At 32.9% G+C, this 18,615-nt stretch overlaps 1 protein-coding gene across 1 annotated transcript; it reads right to left on the bottom strand.

The window, feature by feature from the left end:
- Window positions 1-1,654: 1,654 nt before the first annotated feature.
- On the bottom strand, window positions 1,655-3,967 carry LOC118492208 (cationic amino acid transporter 6, chloroplastic-like). The gene is made up of 3 exons (XM_035990065.1): window positions 3,840-3,967; window positions 3,400-3,753; window positions 1,655-1,727 (listed from the first exon to the last, which is right to left on the bottom strand). Exons 1-3 carry the CDS (start codon window positions 3,965-3,967, stop codon window positions 1,655-1,657), a joined length of 555 nt encoding a protein of 184 aa, XP_035845958.1.
- Between the last annotated feature and the right edge of the window lie 14,648 nt (window positions 3,968-18,615).

The following is an 18,615-nucleotide window of genomic DNA, read 5'->3' on the forward strand; positions in this document are numbered from 1 at the left end:
TCATTATTTACGTTTCCTTTTATTTAAAGACACCCATTTATAACCTACTGGTTTGACGTCTATGGGTGTTCGAACTGCTGGTTCGAAAACGTTTAGTTTGTCGAGCAAATTTAGTTCAATACTTAAGTCATGTAGCCATTTTGGCTATTTATGTGCGTACACTCTTGCACACTTTCTATATACGTAATCTTTTTTCCATCGATTACATCTATTGCTATAGCATAATCAAATATATCATTTTACACGTGTTTCATTACGGTTCCATATTGTACTTATTTTGTACATAATTCATCGCGATCTCATATTTGTTTGGTACTAGAGTTTTTTTTAGAACTCCATTAGCCTCTTTTGGGGTTTTGACAACAACCTTCTTTAAGGTTTGGTATGCAACCACTTCTGGGGTTTTGTGTGCAACCACTTATGGTGTTTTATGTGCCACCTCTTTTTGGGGTTACACCAACTGCGTTACTCTGCTCTTTTTGTGTTTGTGGGTTTTATCTTTTTGGAACCGATTTATCTCTCACAATTTTTAATATGATAATCATTTTGTGAGTACTTCCATCCGAGCAGATAAGTTTAAGCTGGTATATGTGAATTTGTCACCTTATTTGTGTTAGTGAATGCATCTTGTATTTCATTTGTTATTATTTGCAAATACACGCTCTTTCTTTTGGACTTCAGATTTGCATTGACCACTTCAGGGGTCGATATATAATATGATGCATTTTTTTATGTTACCAGTCTTTCATTTTCTTGTCTCCCCCTAAGACTGGGAATACGATGTACATATCCCATTTTATATGTTATGGTGGTGCTATTGGTACATAGGCTGCACATCAAATATATAAAAAATGGAAACTTGGTTCTCTTCAGGAGACCAGTTGTAATAGGGAGTATTTGTGATAAGCAGTTAGTTTTGAATTGATATAATCAATCGACGAATTTCGTCTGGACTACGTATGCCTCTCACTATATTTCACATTGTGCCCAACAATGGTCCCTACAATTGGGTTGTCAAAGAACAGTGTTAAACCATGTAAAAAAAAAAACAACGTTCCATAGTGTTGGGCATATGCTACATACGGGTAGTTAAAAACTCACATGTAACCATGTATGAATGCCACAATCCACACAACTGTACATTTCAATGGTCCCATATAAGAGGGATTGTTTGTAGAAGTTTATTGTTTGGAAGGGCATAAAAATTTATTTGTCACAAAAAAAAAAAAAAAAAAAAAAAACTAACTAGACATATGATAAGGCATTTTGGGAGCAATGTTTTTAGATTACTTAGAGGTGCTAAGGTGCCGGTTAGCATGTTTGATTGTTTAGCATATTATGATGCTATCTTGATGACCTGTTTGGTCATGCCATGTGGTGAATGTATAAATATTCTAGTAACTTCTGGTTACTCACCATATTTGATTTAATGGAATATTGTGGAAAATTAGTATCATTTCTAGTAACTTCTAATATAGTCTTCTGGCCATATTTGCTATATGATATATTTTAGATATTTAGTACATTTTCTTTTACACAATTCCAAGGTGATGACTTTTCATTCAAACTTAGTGGAAACTTAATAAATTTCTTCAGTATACATTAGAATATGATACATTATGAATTACAAAATTCGATATCAGCGGGTAAACTATCAATGCTCTTCTGGAGCGTTTAATATGCTATTAACACGTGAAATAGTATCAATAGCGTCTCTACCAAGACAACTAAAAATTATATTACTTATGTTTGTGACAGTGTTAGTTGTGATGTTTATCAGACATTTGCCACCTCAATTTGTGATCGCTCTACTGGAGCTTCTAAATTTGCATATGTTTGGGACATAGATGTCAGTTTTTTTTCATGATCATCCACACGTAAGGCCTATACTGCGGCCGATAATCCTTTGCTCACCAACGTGACATTAACAAATTATAACATTTACATCTGAGCGTTTTGTGAAATCACATTCTCGGTATTGCTGCATCAGGAGCATGTCGAGAAGATTTATAGCAAGCTTTTCAAAGAATGACTAACTTCTGGTGGTCAAACATGTCGATCGGGTATCTTCACACGTCTAGAATACGTCATGGAGGAGAAATATTATAGTTTTAACCTTTGTTTAGAGGGAAAACATGTACTATTCATAAGGTTTTCCTTCACTAGGCTATATGTTAGTCAAAAACGCCAAGTGCGATGAACTAAAGTTTGGGTTGAACTTGAAAAATCATTATTAAAACAAACGGGACTTTGTATACATTTGGGAGAACTTCGGGTTCTCAACATTGATTTAGGATTCATGTGAAATTCAGTATAAATGAGCATTAACACTAACTCAAATGAATTATTATCTATCAATTTAAGTAACTAACATCAGAGTAGTTTACTTAAGCTAAAGTCTACTAATTATTTTTCATCATTTTCATGTGAGGGCACATTTCTAATGACTATATCAATGTCTATTAATATTTGTTTAGCAACAACAAGCAATTAGAAGAATAACCATACAATTAATTATGTTGACTATGCATAGCATTGTAACAAGCTGAAATATCAAATCACTAAAGCATAACAATGTTTATCTCAGCGTAGTTGTTTGGTAACCAGCTACCAGTGAAATTTGTATTAATTTGTTTAGCACATTTAACTTGTCAAAAAGGCAATACATATAACATATATGCTATCTAAAACAATGAGACCAGCAGAAGTATTGCTAAACAAATGAAATCCATAATATCTACCCATAAGCAAGTTATATGCATGTTAATTATTCACAATTTATATGCATGTCAATTACATATATAAATCACACACAATCCTAGGACATTATACGTATACATATATGTGTGTGTGAGTGTTAAAGTAATTAAGCTCATATTAATTTGCTTGTCATGTCTAGAAAAAAAATTATTTCGTTCTTAAATTCAGTGCGAATATTAAAAACTATATATGTTTTTATATCATCAATAATTAGTCAGTTACTTAAAATATTTTATTTCAAAACCGAATAATAAAAAACATATATGCCAAAAGTAAATTTTACCTCAGTTTATAAAAATTCAAAAGCATTAAAAACAGACCAAGTATTTATCAACACAATAACAAATGCATATTTTATATCTTTAAAGTCATAAAAATAACCCAGGTATATTTCACACGTAATTGTTTATCCAAAAGCTTAGTTGTCTTGTAACTACAAACACCAGCTAGATAAACTAAATGACAACACTTTTTAAAAAAAAACAAGTTTTATTTTTTTTTATTTAGGAAATGCTTTAAATACGTGTGACATGCAAACCAAGCGGTGGTAAATACATCATCAACCACAAGCAAAAAACACATTTACTTGTAAACAATTATTATCATTAACTCACTATTAATTGCAAATTAAATACATACCAGATCAGATCATACGGTAGAAGCATGGACATTGAAGTGGCCATCAAACAGTAAAGAACGGTTACAAGAATAACAAACGCGGTAACTCCGATGGGAATATCGGTAACCGGATTTTTAACCTCCTCTGCCAGCGTCGAAACCGCGTCGTATCCAATGTAACTAAGGTAAACCAAAGCAGCACCGTTAAACATCCCCGATGCTCCAAATGGGAAGAACCCACTCGGACGGGTCGGGTCGGATGGTTCGGTGAAGTTCTTAGAGTCACCTCTCCAAAACCCCATTATGATCACAAACATTATGAAGATAATGTGTAGTGCGGTTAAAATCATGTTCAGTACTGAGCTTTCTCTCGTGCTGTAACAGATGATGACGGTGAGGATAATTATCACGAGAACCGCGACGAAATGGATTTGGTTGAATCCTTTCGGGAGAGATGTTACGTTATCCTCCATTTGGATTCCGCAGAAACGCCAATGGCGGTTCCGAGATACGTCGTGAAGCTTCTCGCAACTGCCGCATTGGAAAACACGTAATCCATTATCAGAATCGCTCCGGTTAGAAACGCCATGAACTCTCCTCTATCCGTATCCGTAAAGACAGAGAGATTACTTCCGGTGACCGAAAGTGACTTGGATAAATGACAAGGAAAGGATTAGCGTTTTGAACAGAGCACTTTCGTGCTGATAACGTGTTATAAACAAGAGAGCAAACATAAGAAAAAGATTTGATTCACACGTATTTCATGTACATATATCATATATATAGAACAATACAACAACAACCCTAAAGCCCATTAACATTAGGTCAGGCTTGGCCTATGGGCCTGAATGTCTGCATCCATAACATTTAAATATACATATACTTATTGTTATTTTATTTATTTGAAATACCATTTCTAATATATTATCTCATATAGTTACAAAATTATTATAAGAAGTTGATTCTATTTACCCCATCCATGACCCACCCACCATAAATTAAATACAGAGACATTGCGTAAGGCAGTCACTAAAGAATAAAGATTGACGGGTATGAGCTGATCATATTATATGGAGTATGGGCTGTTTTTTGTTTTAGCAAGAAGGCAGCCATATCTTCTGGTGCTTTCGGTAGCTTTCTCTTTGGGAATTGAAGTGCCTTTAATTTTTATATTTTCGTCTATGTGGTTTATTTGATTTTGTCATTTCAGACCAATTTTTAAAAATGCACCAGTTTCCATCCTGACATACTGGAAACGTGCCACTTCAGTCCAAAAACTAAAACCCAATTAAGTCAGACAGGTTAAATGAAGGGTATTATTGTCAATTCATAAAATAAGGCGAAAATAAAAGATATATGAATTGACAGTAATACCCTTCATTTAACATGTCTGACTTAACTATGTTTTAATTTTTGGACTGAAGTGACACGTTTCCAGTATGTCAGAGAGGAGAGAGGAAACTGGTGCATTTTTTAAAATTGGCCTGAAATGGCAAAAGTAAACAAACCACAGGGACGAAAATAACAGGCATGGGATCAAATACAAACTCTTGTTTTTGTAAGAACCATAAGAACCAATACATAAATGACAAGTGTTATTCAATTAAAAATTAGTTTAGGGGTAATTTAGACATTTTGACCCTATTTATTTATAATTAATTAAAATTAATTATCAAAATATCCCTAAATCCATGCATATTAATTCAAACCAAAATTTGAAATTTTGTAACATATTCAGATAAACAAACCTTCAGGAACCACAAAAAAAAAAACATAAGCACACCCACATAAACGACATTAGAACAATCAAAAAAGGAACTTCCATTATTAGCACTCCCGTTTCAATAAAAAAAGGAACTTCCATTATCAACGACCTTAGCACAATCAAAAACGACATTAGCACAATCAAATAACGACATTAGCACTCTCTTAACACCACCGTCTGGGCATCCGACTGTAACACCAACAAAACAACATTAGCACAATAAAAATACGACATTCCAACGAATTTATTTCTAAATAGGCTCCCGATAACAACATAAAAGGAAAAAAATAACAACAGATACTATTACATAACTAGCACAATTTCATTTTTTTTAATTTTATAAACAACACATATTGTTCTATACTAGCACAATTTCATTTTTTTATTTTATAAACAACACATACTGTTACATACTAGCACAATTTTTTTATTTTTAATTTTATAAACACATACTAGCACAATTTCATAATTATTACATAATTAGCACAATTTCATTTTTTTTAATTTTATAAACAACACATACTGTTACATACTAGCACAATTTCATATTTTTGTTTTAATTTTGTAAATAACACATACTATTACATAACTAGTAGAAAACAAATTTATTTATAAATATGCTCCCAATAACAACACAAAAGGAAAAAAAATAACAACACATAAGAATTACATAATAAAATAAGAGCATACGTATAGATTTAAAATTAACACAATACATTTTCATATTAGCACATTCCAACTACGTAACTAGCACAATTATAAAACATGTTTTTGTAACTTTTTAAAAAGTCATTTTTATAAATAAAAAAAAGTATATCAATATGGTACTCATATTAAAGATAAAAAATACTTGATTTTATGGTATAATTTTTTTCCAAAATTAATGAAATATATAAAAGTTATTTTAGTTTAAAAAACTTGGTGGAATTAGTATTTTATAGGAAATGACTAAATGACTAAAATACCCTAACTTGATAGTATTAATTATTAATTATTGGGGTTTTATTTGTAATCAATATCAACCCTTAATTTAAACTATCAATGGCTCAGATCTGTTCTTATGGTTCTTACGGTTAGCATTGTTTGTACAGGATCTCAACCCGAAAATAACATATAACTCTTTTACTTTCTTAGTGGATGTGAGCCGATAATGAAGAGATAATTCTGATTTGAAGGATTATCTGGAAATTTAATATGGGTTGTGTTAAATTAATAAGCACGTGTTAATTCATGTTGCAACATATATTATCTTGGTTGTTATAAAGTTGTTATATAGCATAAATTGTTGTAACAGTTTTATAACTAGTTTTTGTGGAATAAGTGCAGTTTATAATACTTGAAGGGCTGAGATGCAATATCTAAGGGGATAAACTGTACATGTGTAAATCAGAAGGTTGATATTGAAAATAGAGATATTTTCAATATAAAAGGCTTCAACAGTTGCGTAGTTGTTACAATCTCGAAGCTGCTGTCTCTCTCTTCCATCAGGCGATTAGGGTTTTCATTCAGATCAGTTGTGATCTGTGGTGTTTTGTAGTTGTTTGATCTCTTGTGAGATTTATTTTTTGTATTGTTTGAACTGTATAGATCAACTGATTTACATCATTTGATCGTCTTCTTCGTTGTATTGTTTAAGATCTCACCATTTGTGAGATCTAGGGTTTCTGGGGGTTTTTTCCTTGGTTTGGGTAACAATAAAAGTTTTGTCACCTTTTGTCGCTATTTCTTTGTGTTCTTGATTCACTGTTAGTTTCATACCATGTTAGCAAGTCAGTGGGACAGGTGTAATTCTGTGGTTCTTACTTGGTTATTAAACTCTATATCTGAAGAATTGTTTTTAGGACAAGTATTCTCTAAACTTGCTTCAGAAGTTTGGACTGATCTTAAAGAGTCATTTTATAGGGTTGATGGTTCAATTGTATATGATTTGTATAAAAAGATTAATAGTGTTTCACAAAATGGTACTTCAGTTGCTGAATACTATAATAAACTTACAACTATGTGGAAACAATTTGATGCTATGTTGCATCTTCCTACATGTTCTTGTCAGGCTGCAAAAGATTTTAATGACTTTTCAACTTTAATAAAATTAATGCAGTTTTTAATGGGACTGGATGATGTTTATCAGTCAGTTAGAACAAATCTGTTAACAAGAGAACCATTACCCTCTATTAAAGTGGCTTTCTCTGTAGTGTCTAGAGAAGAGTCACATAGAATGTCTAGTACTGGGTCAAAAACTCAGAATGTTGCTTTTGTGTCTAAAACAAATCAATCTTTTGATCAAAAGAAAAGGTTTAATAAAGGATCTAATTCAAATCTAAAGTGCACACATTGTAATATGTTAGGGCATACAGTGGATAGACGTTTTGAGATTATAGGTTATCCACCTGGTTTTAAAAAGAGAAGTAATAATAGTAATCAGTCTAGAAGATCTAATATGTCTAGTGGTAATAAAAGTAACACTGTTAATAATGTTGCTTCATCTGTGGGAAGTTCTGGTTTTCCTTTCACCTCTGAACAGATTGCAAAACTGTTGAGTTTAGTTGGAGAAAAAAGTGGTTCAGATAGTCAGAATCAGAATGTAGGAGGTGAGTGTGTTAATGTTCCAAACTTTGTTAGTTGTTCTAGCTCGGTTGTTTTTAATATGAATGGATGGATTGTAGATTCAGGGGCTAGTCAACATATGGTTAAAACAGACAAAGATTTAATAAATAGTGTTGATGTTTCAGAGTTTAATATAACTGTTAGTCATCCAAATGGCACTAATGTTAAGGTCTTAAAAATTGGTGATTTAAAATTAACAAATGAGTTAATATTAAAAGATGTTTTCTATGTGCCAGAATATAGTGTAAATTTGTTATCTGTGCATAGGTTGTCAAAAGATAATCATGTGAATGTTGTGTTTAATGAAACAAGTTGTTTTCTACAGGATTCCAGTTCAAAGAAAATCCTGATGAGTGGTAGTCAAAATTGTGGTCTGTATTTTGTAGGCAATTCTGGTAATTTGTTTAATGCCTGTTTCAATAGTTCTGTTCAGTCTTTTACTTGGCATAGCAGGTTAGGACATCATTCTGATCAGGTTTTAGCAGTGTTAAAACAAAGTCTTAAAATTCATTCAAGTGAACATGGTCCATGTGATATTTGTCATAGAGCTAAACAAGTTAGGGTTCCTTTTCCTTTAAGTGAACACAAGGCAAAGGCTGCAGGAGACCTGATACATTTAGATGTGTGGGGTCCTTATAAAATAACCAGCTATGATGGTTATAAATATTTTTAACTATTGTTGATGATTTTTCTAGAGCAGTCTGGTGTTATTTCTTAACTAGTAAAACTGAAGTTTTTGAAAACTTAAAGATATTTTATGAACTTGTGTTAACTCAGTTTAAAAAGAAAATTAAAATCATTCGAAGTGATAATGGAACAGAGTTTGTAAACAGTCAAACGAATAGTTTTTTTGAAACTAAAGGTATCTTGCATCAAACAACTTGTTCCTATACACCACAACAGAATGGAGTGGTGGAAAGAAAACATAGACATTTGTTAAATACTGCTAGAGCCTTGATGTTTCAGGGTGGACTACCTTTAAGGTTTTGGTCTGATTGTGTTTTAACTGCTGTGTATCTTATTAACAGGTTTCCATCATCTGTGTTAAATGGTAGAAGTCATTTTGAAATGATGTTTAGTTTTAAACCCTCATTATCTCATCTTAGAAACTTTGGATGCTTGTGTTTTAGTACTATATTACATGATTCAGACAAATTTTCATTTAATGCTGAAAAGTGTGTTTTTCTTGGTTATTCAAGTTTTAAAAAAGGGTATAAATTGTGGAGTTTGGATAATAAAAAAATATTTTTTTCAAGAGATGTTAAGTTCTATGAAAATGTATATCCTTTTAAAATTAATCAAGAACTCACTGTAGATAGACAGCTGAATCATGTTAATTTTTTTGATAATATTGTATCTGAAGTTTCTAACATACCCGATGATGAAGAGGGTACAAATGGTGCTCAAGATCCTATTAGTGATGATCAGCAACCACTGTTTCCCTCTACATCAGCCCCTGTTTCAGATGCTGAGTTGACTCTGCAAACTGAACAGGAGGGCAGTAGCGGACAGGATTCAAATGAGAGGGCAGAGGACACTATAGGGTCAAATGTTGAGACCAACCAATCTGAGGGTAATACTAGTGTTAGAAAATCTTCTAGAAAGATTGTTTTACCTAGAAAATTTGGTGATTTTGTTGTTGAGGGTAAAGTTAAATATGGAGTTGAAAAAGTTGTGAATTATGCAAACTTGTCTTATGAAAACATGTGTTTTGTTGCTTCATTGAATAAAATAGTTGAACCTACTTGTTATAATGAAGCTGCTAAAAATGATAAGTGGATTGATGCTATGAATAGTGAAATGGAAGCCTTGTATAGAAACAATACTTGGGTTTTAGTTGATCTTCCTAAAGATAGAAAGCCAATAGGCTGTAAATGGGTCTATAAGGTAAAGTATAAGGCTAATGGGGAAGTTGAAAGGTATAAAGCTAGATTGGTGGCCAAAGGGTTTAACCAAAGAGAGGGGCTTGATTTTGGTGAAACTTTTTCACCGGTAGTCAAAATGACTACTGTTAGAATAGTGTTAAAGCTGGCTGTTAATAATAACTGGCCTTTATATCAAATGGATGTTAACAATGCTTTTTTATATGGTACTTTGTCTGAAGATGTTTTTATGACACAGCCACAAGGCTATTGTTCAAAAGGTGATAAAAAAGTATGTAAACTAGTAAAATCTTTATATGGGCTTAAACAAGCTCCAAGACAATGGAATGAAAAGTTAACTTCTGTGTTAACTGCTATGGGTTTTGTACAAAGCATTTGTGATTATTCATTGTTTGTATTGTCAAAACAAAATGTGTTTGTTGTTTTACTTGTATATGTTGATGATATTGTCATTACTGGAAATAACAAATCTGAAATAGAAAATGTTAAACAAAGATTAAGAGAAAGTTTTCATATTAAAGATCTTGGTTTGCTTAGATATTTTCTAGGAATTGAAGTGTTATATGGTGATGGTTATATTTGTTTATCTCAACGGAAGTATTGTCTTGAATTGCTAAATGAGTTTGGTTATTTGGGTTGCAAACCTGTTGCAACACCAATTGAGCAAAGCTTTTTGGTTACAAGTAAATGTAAAAACGATCAAAAAATTTTACAAAATATTAATGGTTTTCAAAGACTAGTAGGAAAACTGATTTACTTGTCTTTAACTAGACCTGATATCAGTTATGCTGTCCAGTTTTTAAGTCAATACATGCATAGTCCTACTCAAGTTCATCTTGATATAGCTTTAAGATTATTGAGATATTTGAAATTATCTCCTGGAAAAGGAGTTAATTTTAAAAGGTCTGAAAATATGGTTATAACTGGTTTTGTGGACTCTGATTGGGCTAAGTGCCTTAAGACCAGAAGATCAGTTACTGGATATGGTATTTTTTTCGGGAGAAACACTTGTTTCTTGGAAAAGCAAGAAACAAAATGTTGTCTCAAGATCGACTGCGGAAGCTGAGTACCGAGCTATGTGCTCAGCTACCTGCGAAGTTATGTGGATTATCAATGTCTTAAGTGAGTTAAAAATTTCTTGTAAGTTGCCTGTTAAATTGTACTGTGATAGTAAATCTGCAATTTCAATCTCTGAAAATCCTGTATTTCATGAGAGAACTAAGCATTTTGAATTAGATTTACACTTTTTAAGAGAGAAAATTGTTGCAGGTATTGTTGAGCCTGAAAAGGTCAGTACAGATGTACAGGTAGCTGATATATTCACAAAGGGTTTGAATGCAAATCAACATCAAATTCTTTGTGAAAATTTGGGTCTTTATGACATGTTCGCCACATGAATTATGGGGGCATGTTAAATTAATAAGCACGTGTTAATTCATGTTGCAACATATATTATCTTGGTTGTTATAAAGTTGTTATATAGCATAAATTGTTGTAACAGTTTTATAACTAGTTTTTGTGGAATAAGTGCAGTTTATAATACTTGAAGGGCTGAGATGCAATATCTAAGGGGATAAACTGTACATGTGTAAATCAGAAGGTTGATATTGAAAATAGAGATATTTTCAATATAAAAGGCTTCAACAGTTGCGTAGTTGTTACAATCTCGAAGCTGCTGTCTCTCTCTTCCATCAGGCGATTAGCGTTTTCATTCAGATAAGTTGTGATCTGTGGTGTTTTGTAGTTGTTTGATCTCTTGTGAGATCTATTTTTTGTATTGTTTGAACTGTATAGATCAACTGATTTACATCAGTTGATCGTCTTCTTCGTTGTATTGTTTAAGATCTCACCATTTGTGAGATCTAGGGTTTCTGGGGGTTTTTCCTTGGTTTGGGTAACAATAAAAGTTTTGTCACCTTTTGTCGCTATTTCTTTGTGTTCTTGATTCACTGTTAGTTTCATACCATTTTTACAGGTTGAAGATAATATAAGTTATAGTTGGAGATAAAATTAGTTTGAATTATTTGTTTATTAGATAGGTTTATATTAAATAAAGTTTCAGTTTGATTAGGATTAGAATGAGTTTAGTATAAATACAGGGTTATGTATTCAGTTTTATTTGTCGAGTTGAGTTTAACAATATAAAGAATATGAAACGTTTTAGTCTCCAAATTGTTTATGTTTGGTTGATGTGAGCCGATATCTTCAACAAAAATCTTGCCATGGGTTTTCTCTTTAGGTTATGTAAAACTTACTTTTTTTTACCCTATTCGTGTAATACACGAATTGTTATACGTTTTCAAATGACATGTAAAATAATTCGAGCCCCTGATAGATTTTAAATTTTAAAATACTATAAAGTTGAAGAAAAAGTTAACGATTATTCTAGTTGTTCGCCGTTCGGCTACACCTGTTTGAGTGAAAGCTTGTTCGTGGTATATTAGAGTAAATATAAACACTTCATGTTTATATTACACATTGAAATATTATCTTTAAACACTTTATATTTGAATTATAGAGACACAGTGACAAAATTTAATAAGAGCATTCCCGTCTGGTGTCCCATTCTCTTCCTCAATTTGAAATTTTAGGGAAAATTGAACAAATCACTCAAATTCACTCCGCACCTTTACCTCCATCCCCCAAAACTTTAGGTTCCAACACTAAAGGTTAAAAATGTGACCGCAAATTTATGAGTTGGTATCCCTTCACAATCGTATCATTTTTTTTTTAAATGACAAATTTGGATCACTGAAGGACCACTAGAAACATGCTGATGCTTGTTGACTTATACTTAAAATCAGTGTTGTAAAAATCGCTAGTCGGCTGGTGAGGTATGGACTAGCGATTAACCGGGATTAATGAATTAGGATTTTTATATGTAATCTTCAGTTTTATATATTAAACGAGATTTATATGGAAATAACCACATGCAGGCTACACACTTCGCGTGTGTAGTTGACTGGTTGTCACCAGAGCCGTCCCCGAGAACTCAAAAAAAAAATTTAGGCACCGGACGACAAAAAGAATTAAACCCAAAATTGTGGTTAAGGGTAAATAAATTTAAAACAAATAAAACCTTACTAGTGGAGCCAAGACTTGAACTTGAGACTTCCACATCATCTTGTAATGGTTTTTTTCGATACACCACCAACACTTTTTTTGCATAATAAATGGATGCATATACCAAATATGTAATTTAATATATATATTAAAGCTTATAAAAACATTTCAGACCCTTTGAAAATTTGGGCCTCGGGCAATAGAACGGATCCGTCCATGCAAGTATATAAGTAGCATACATTTTGTTTTAGAACATTTACACAAGAGCACGTTAACAAATACATGCAATCATCCACAAATGGGGCTCTTAATGGTTTAGACATCTTACTGGTTTAACACTTAATGGTTTAGACTGTTTGTTTCGTGAGCAGATATCTGAATGGTTCAGACATTTGCCTTTGAATGGTTAAGCATTATACTGAATCTGAATGGTTAAGACCTTTAATCTGAATTGGTCAAACATTTGTCTCTGAACGGTTAAGCATTATACTGGCTCTTAATGATTCAGACTTACCTCTTAGTGGTTCAGCACTTAACCATTCAGAAGTTGTCAAATAGCCCGTAAGTCTTGTTTTTAAGTAGATAGCCGTAGTCAATGATCCATTTTTCTGAATCCATTTCATGGGTTTTCCTCAAAATATGCTGTTATTTTTAGTAGTTTTTAAACTGAAAGTAGTAGTAATAAACTAGTTTAGAATTGAAGTTAAAAAATATATGACGTAATTTGTCTAGACAACTAAAAAATATTATTTGAAAACAATTGAGTTATCATTGTACATTTGTATGGATGTGATGTAGGTTAGGGATTGGTTATATAAGAAACCCTATCTTTTTAAGAAAACTATGGAAACCCTCTGTGAACCATTGATTAGCTTACACTAAACTTGATCAATGGCTATGATTATTTTGGTATGAATAAAATTAAAAAGAAATAAAAAGTACTGCCATTTAGTACCATCGAAGGGCATTTTCGGAAGTCAACATACACATTGGAAAACAAAAAGCCACTTGTGTCATAATCTCTCTCCTCTTTCTTCTAGTCAAATCTTTCAATTAACTATTATCTCTCTCCTCTTTCTTCATCATTGAAAAGAAGAAAGCTTCATGGTCTTCAATGGTGATCCTTCAATGGTGATCTCCATTTGAAGATAATTTCAGCGTCATGTGGTCTGAAAAAATCACAAAGACACACGCACGAGTGTGTGTGTGAGAAGAGCGGTGACAAGATGAATGTTTTTAGAGAGAGAGAAAGTTGATGTTTTAGATAGAGAAACAACAATCTTTATCACAAAGACACACGCACGAGTGTGTGTGTGAGAAGAAGGTTTGAAGATCTTCTTCGTGTTTATCGGACGGGTATAGATCCGGTAAGTGTTCTTGAAATATCATTTCACACTTGATTTTTTGTTGAAATGGTTGTTAATATGTTTTTGTGTGCTGAAAGTGTTTTAGTATTGGTTAATGGGGTATCCATGGTTAATGTTAATAAATCAAAAAATTTAGGATGAGATTTTGAACGGGTTTTTTTGTTGGTTTAGTTGCTTGTTAGGGGCTTTTGATCTTAACAGTAGCTGTTTTTTTGTTGGTTTGAGTTGCTTGTTTGGGTTTTTGATCTGAACAGTAAGTGTTTTTTTTGGTTTGGTTACTTGATTCACAGACTCAGGCCCATAACACGTGTTAAGCCCCCCTGTTATAATGTTATATAACGTGTGTTGATTTACAGAAACAAACTCATAAAGATATTCAATTGAGAAGCTGGATGGATGTAGAAGAAGTTAATGTGTGTTCTAGTAATGGTTAATGTTAATGTATTTTAAATGAATCCAAAACTTTAGGATGAGATTTTGAACGGGTTTTTTTTGTTGGTTTGGTTGCTTGTTTGGGGCTTTTGATCTTAACAATATTTTTTTTTGTTGGGTTGCTTGATTTACAGAGACAGACCTGTAACATGTGTTAAGCACCTGTTAGAATGATATATAACGTGTGTTGATTTACAGAAACAGATCCATAAAAGATATTTAATTGACAAGCTGGATGTATGTAGGCGACGTTAATGCGGGGACATTGAATAAGTCACATCCTTTGGGAAAGAAGTCTTCGTTCATTTATAATATGTGTTAGTGGTTCATGCTGTAACAGAACACCATGATGTAAACCTGACATGTGTTCATGTATAACATGTGTTAAGCCCCTGTTAGAATGATATATAACATGTATTAACCTTTTGTTAATTAAAAAAACAAGTAATATCTATTTTATTTTTGTTGGTGTTTAAAATATCCGATAATGTGGATACTGAGCGTAAAACTTGTACAAGTAATAAATGTACAAGTTAGTATGTAACGTGTAATATGAAACGAGCCATTTATGGTAACACATGTACCGGTATAATATGAAACGGGTCATTTGTTTTGCACATTTTGGAATGTATCACATGTGTTAAGCCACTGTTATAATCTTTTTGTAACCTGACATGTATTCATGTATAAGCTAGTGGTTTACAATGTGTTAAGCCTCTGTTATAATCTTGGTTTAACCTAACATGGTGTCATGTATACCTAGGATAAAATGTGTTAAGCCTCTGTTATAATCTTGGTTTAACCTAACATGGTGTCATGTATAAGCTAGTGGTTTCCAAAACACCATGATGTGTATATACATACTGTAACATGTATTAAGCGACTGAAATATATAACATGTGTTAAGCATCTATTATAACATGTGTTAAGACTTCCATAATAGATGCATAAACTCCAATAGTAACTTAATAACAACAGAGTAAACCTGATATAACGTGTGTTAAGCCTCTATTATAACATGTTTTAAGACTTCCAAAATGGATGCATAAACTCCAATAGTGTGTTAAGACTTCCAGAATGTGTTAAGTCCAATAGTAAACTCCAATAGTAATTAATATGTGTTAAAACTTCTAGAATGGATGCATAAACTCCAATAGTAACTTAATAACAACATAGTATACCTGATATAACGTATGTTAAGTCTCTTTTATAACGTGTGTTAAGGCTTCCATAATGTGTTAAGTCCATACCGTTTTAACATCATGTACTAGACAAAACAATAAGAGTCTCAAAATACATATTACTAGTAAACGAAAATACATAGCACTAAGAAAAATTGTGGAGATTCCTTTGACAGTCTGCCTTAGCTTTTCAGTGGCTACCTTTGCTGCCTTAGCTTTTCAGCGGCTACCCTTGCTTTAATGTTTGGGTCGGTCTTGAAACGGTTTGTAAACATGTGGGTGTGCGTATGCCATGGAAGTTATAAAAATGTGTTTTCATGTCTCACGTAACACGTGTTATGTTGTACATGGGTTTCATGTCACATGTAACACATGCATGTCCGAGAAGTTCAAACTATAACACGTGTTAGTTGTGTTGTGCTGTAACATAAACATGGTCATGATCCTTGAGCATCTGATCCACGTTTGACGAAACCAACGTTTGCTATAACACGTGTTATTTGTGTTGTGCTGTAACACAAAAATAAAAACCTGTAAATTACATAAACATTTACCCCTTTTAAGAACCATTTTAACAAAAAAAATCATGTTTCATCTCTAAAACAGCCATTACACAAAAACCTATTAACAACCAGGTTTTATGAATAATTTTTGATATTTTAAGTGTAAAAAATGGAGCCAGATGTTGAATATCATCTTATAAAGTCCATACCTATATCAATTTTAAATTCAATATTTTTGGTTCAATATTTAAGTGTAAAATAGTAGAACCGTAAATTATAATCATCTTTCAAAAGTTCATACCTACATGCTCAAGTTATCAACTAACATAAACTCCACAAAATCAGAAAAATCCATACGGAATACCCAGAATCAAACATATATGAAAACATATGTTGCATAAAACTAAAAGAGTGTAAAAAAACTCACAAATATCAAGATCTGAAACAACATATACAAATCATATTTTATATAAACAAAAAAAGTGGAAAAAAACTCACAAATATCCAAATTTGTAACAACATTATGAAACATGTGGACAAAGGAGATCTAAAAGGAATGGAACAAGATCTGGAAGGGGTTTACACGTGGATCAGACTTCATATATTAACATCTTCATCACAAAACCACGTTCTTCATCAGGGATTGATCGATCTGATTTTCGTTCTTCACTTCGTTCTTCATCGTTGTCAATGAACCTGTTGGGGAAACTATGGACCGGTGACATTAACTCGGAGGTTGGTGGATTTGTCTCCATGGCCATTAATGGAGAAATGATAATTTGGAGGAGAAAATGAAATATGCACTTTCTCTTTCTGTTAAAAGAAGATATAAATTAAAATGAAATGAAATAGGGTAAAAGAAATATGGGGTGGCTGATTTGAACACATGAGTTGATTGGCATTAAATGATCATGTCAGATCAAATTGGGAAAATAACTTGGGTTGGGAAATTACTGATATAACCTTGAGAGCAAAAAGGATTAACAATGGACTATGGCAACGTGGATTAATATAGGCCACAAGTAAGGTTTCTTAAGTTTTCTAAGTAAATGGGGTTTTTTACATAGCATTCTCCATGTAGGTTATTTATCCATTCAATGATTGATGATTATAAGAATGAGTCCAGATTGCATGTGAGGTACATCTGGATTACATGCCCCACTGCATTGGCTACATGCAATGCAAATAGAACAGACTACGTTTAACTCGGGTTAAACTCCGGTATGCAAAATAGAACAGACTACGTTTAACTCGGGTTAAACTCCGTTAAGAAGAATGTTAGTAGCTACACTTGTCGATGACTCGATTTTCGTCATGCTTCTGTATTTCTTCTCTTCTTGTATTAGTTAAGATTAAATATAGTTTTTTATTTAATTGTAATATAAGGTTAAATATCATTTTTAGTTGAAATAATAAATTTTAATAATCTCAATTATTTGTTATTGGTTGTCAATGGTCTAAACTATAAAAATAACAAGTGATGGTCCTACATTTTAACCTATTATTCATCAACGGACATTTTCAAACTGGTTCTAACCCAGTTAGTTTTTTTTGTAATATGGATGTTGACTTGACACAAACCTTTGTTAAATGATGAGGTGGTACTCATGTGGCACTCTCATCACTACCTCACCTCCATCACCCCCTCTCCCTCCACCATCAGCCGACGCCATCCACCTCCATCTCCTCCACCACCCACCACCATTAGCCGCCGCCACCACCTCCACCAGTTATCACCATTCATCTCCATCAGACGCCACCACCACCCACCTCTATCACCATCAGTCGTCGCCGCCACCACCACCGCCATGGTGGTGGTGGCTGATGGTGGTGGAAGTAGGTAGTGGCGGCAGATGGCGGTGGAGGTGGGTGGTGGCGGCTGATGGCAGTGGAGGTGGAGGTGGGTAGTGATGGTAGTGGTGAGGTGGAGGTGAGTTGGTGATGAGAGTGCCACCTAAGCAACCACCTCATCAGATAACAAAGGTTTGTGCCACCTCACTAAAAAAACTAACTGGATTAGACCTCGGTTAGAAAATGACCGTTAACGGATAATATGTTAAAAGGTGGGACCATCAGTGGTCATTTTTGTGGTTGAGATAATCCATTATTCCTTTTTAGTTTATCTCTTAAGAAACTATGAATATGACCTTATTTACTCGTAACACGTTTGATTCTAAAATCAAATTGACTATTTGAACCCAAATCGAATTATTGATTTCTCAATAGGTTTATTTTTCAGCTTTTTTATTAAGGTTTTGTTATCCAGTCTTTTGTATATAAAATGCTTGTAGTTGAAGTATAATTAGGACAAAAGATGTAATTTATATTACTTTAAGGTATGTAGCCGAATCTTTACAATTAAAAAAATGTTACGATATCATCCAATTTAAAAAAAGAAAAAAATGTTTATTGTAAAAAGGACTTTGGCCCCTAAATCTA

Source organism: Helianthus annuus, chromosome 5 (assembly GCF_002127325.2).
Source record: "Helianthus annuus cultivar XRQ/B chromosome 5, HanXRQr2.0-SUNRISE, whole genome shotgun sequence".
In the NCBI taxonomy this organism is placed as follows: Eukaryota; Viridiplantae; Streptophyta; class Magnoliopsida; order Asterales; family Asteraceae; genus Helianthus; species Helianthus annuus.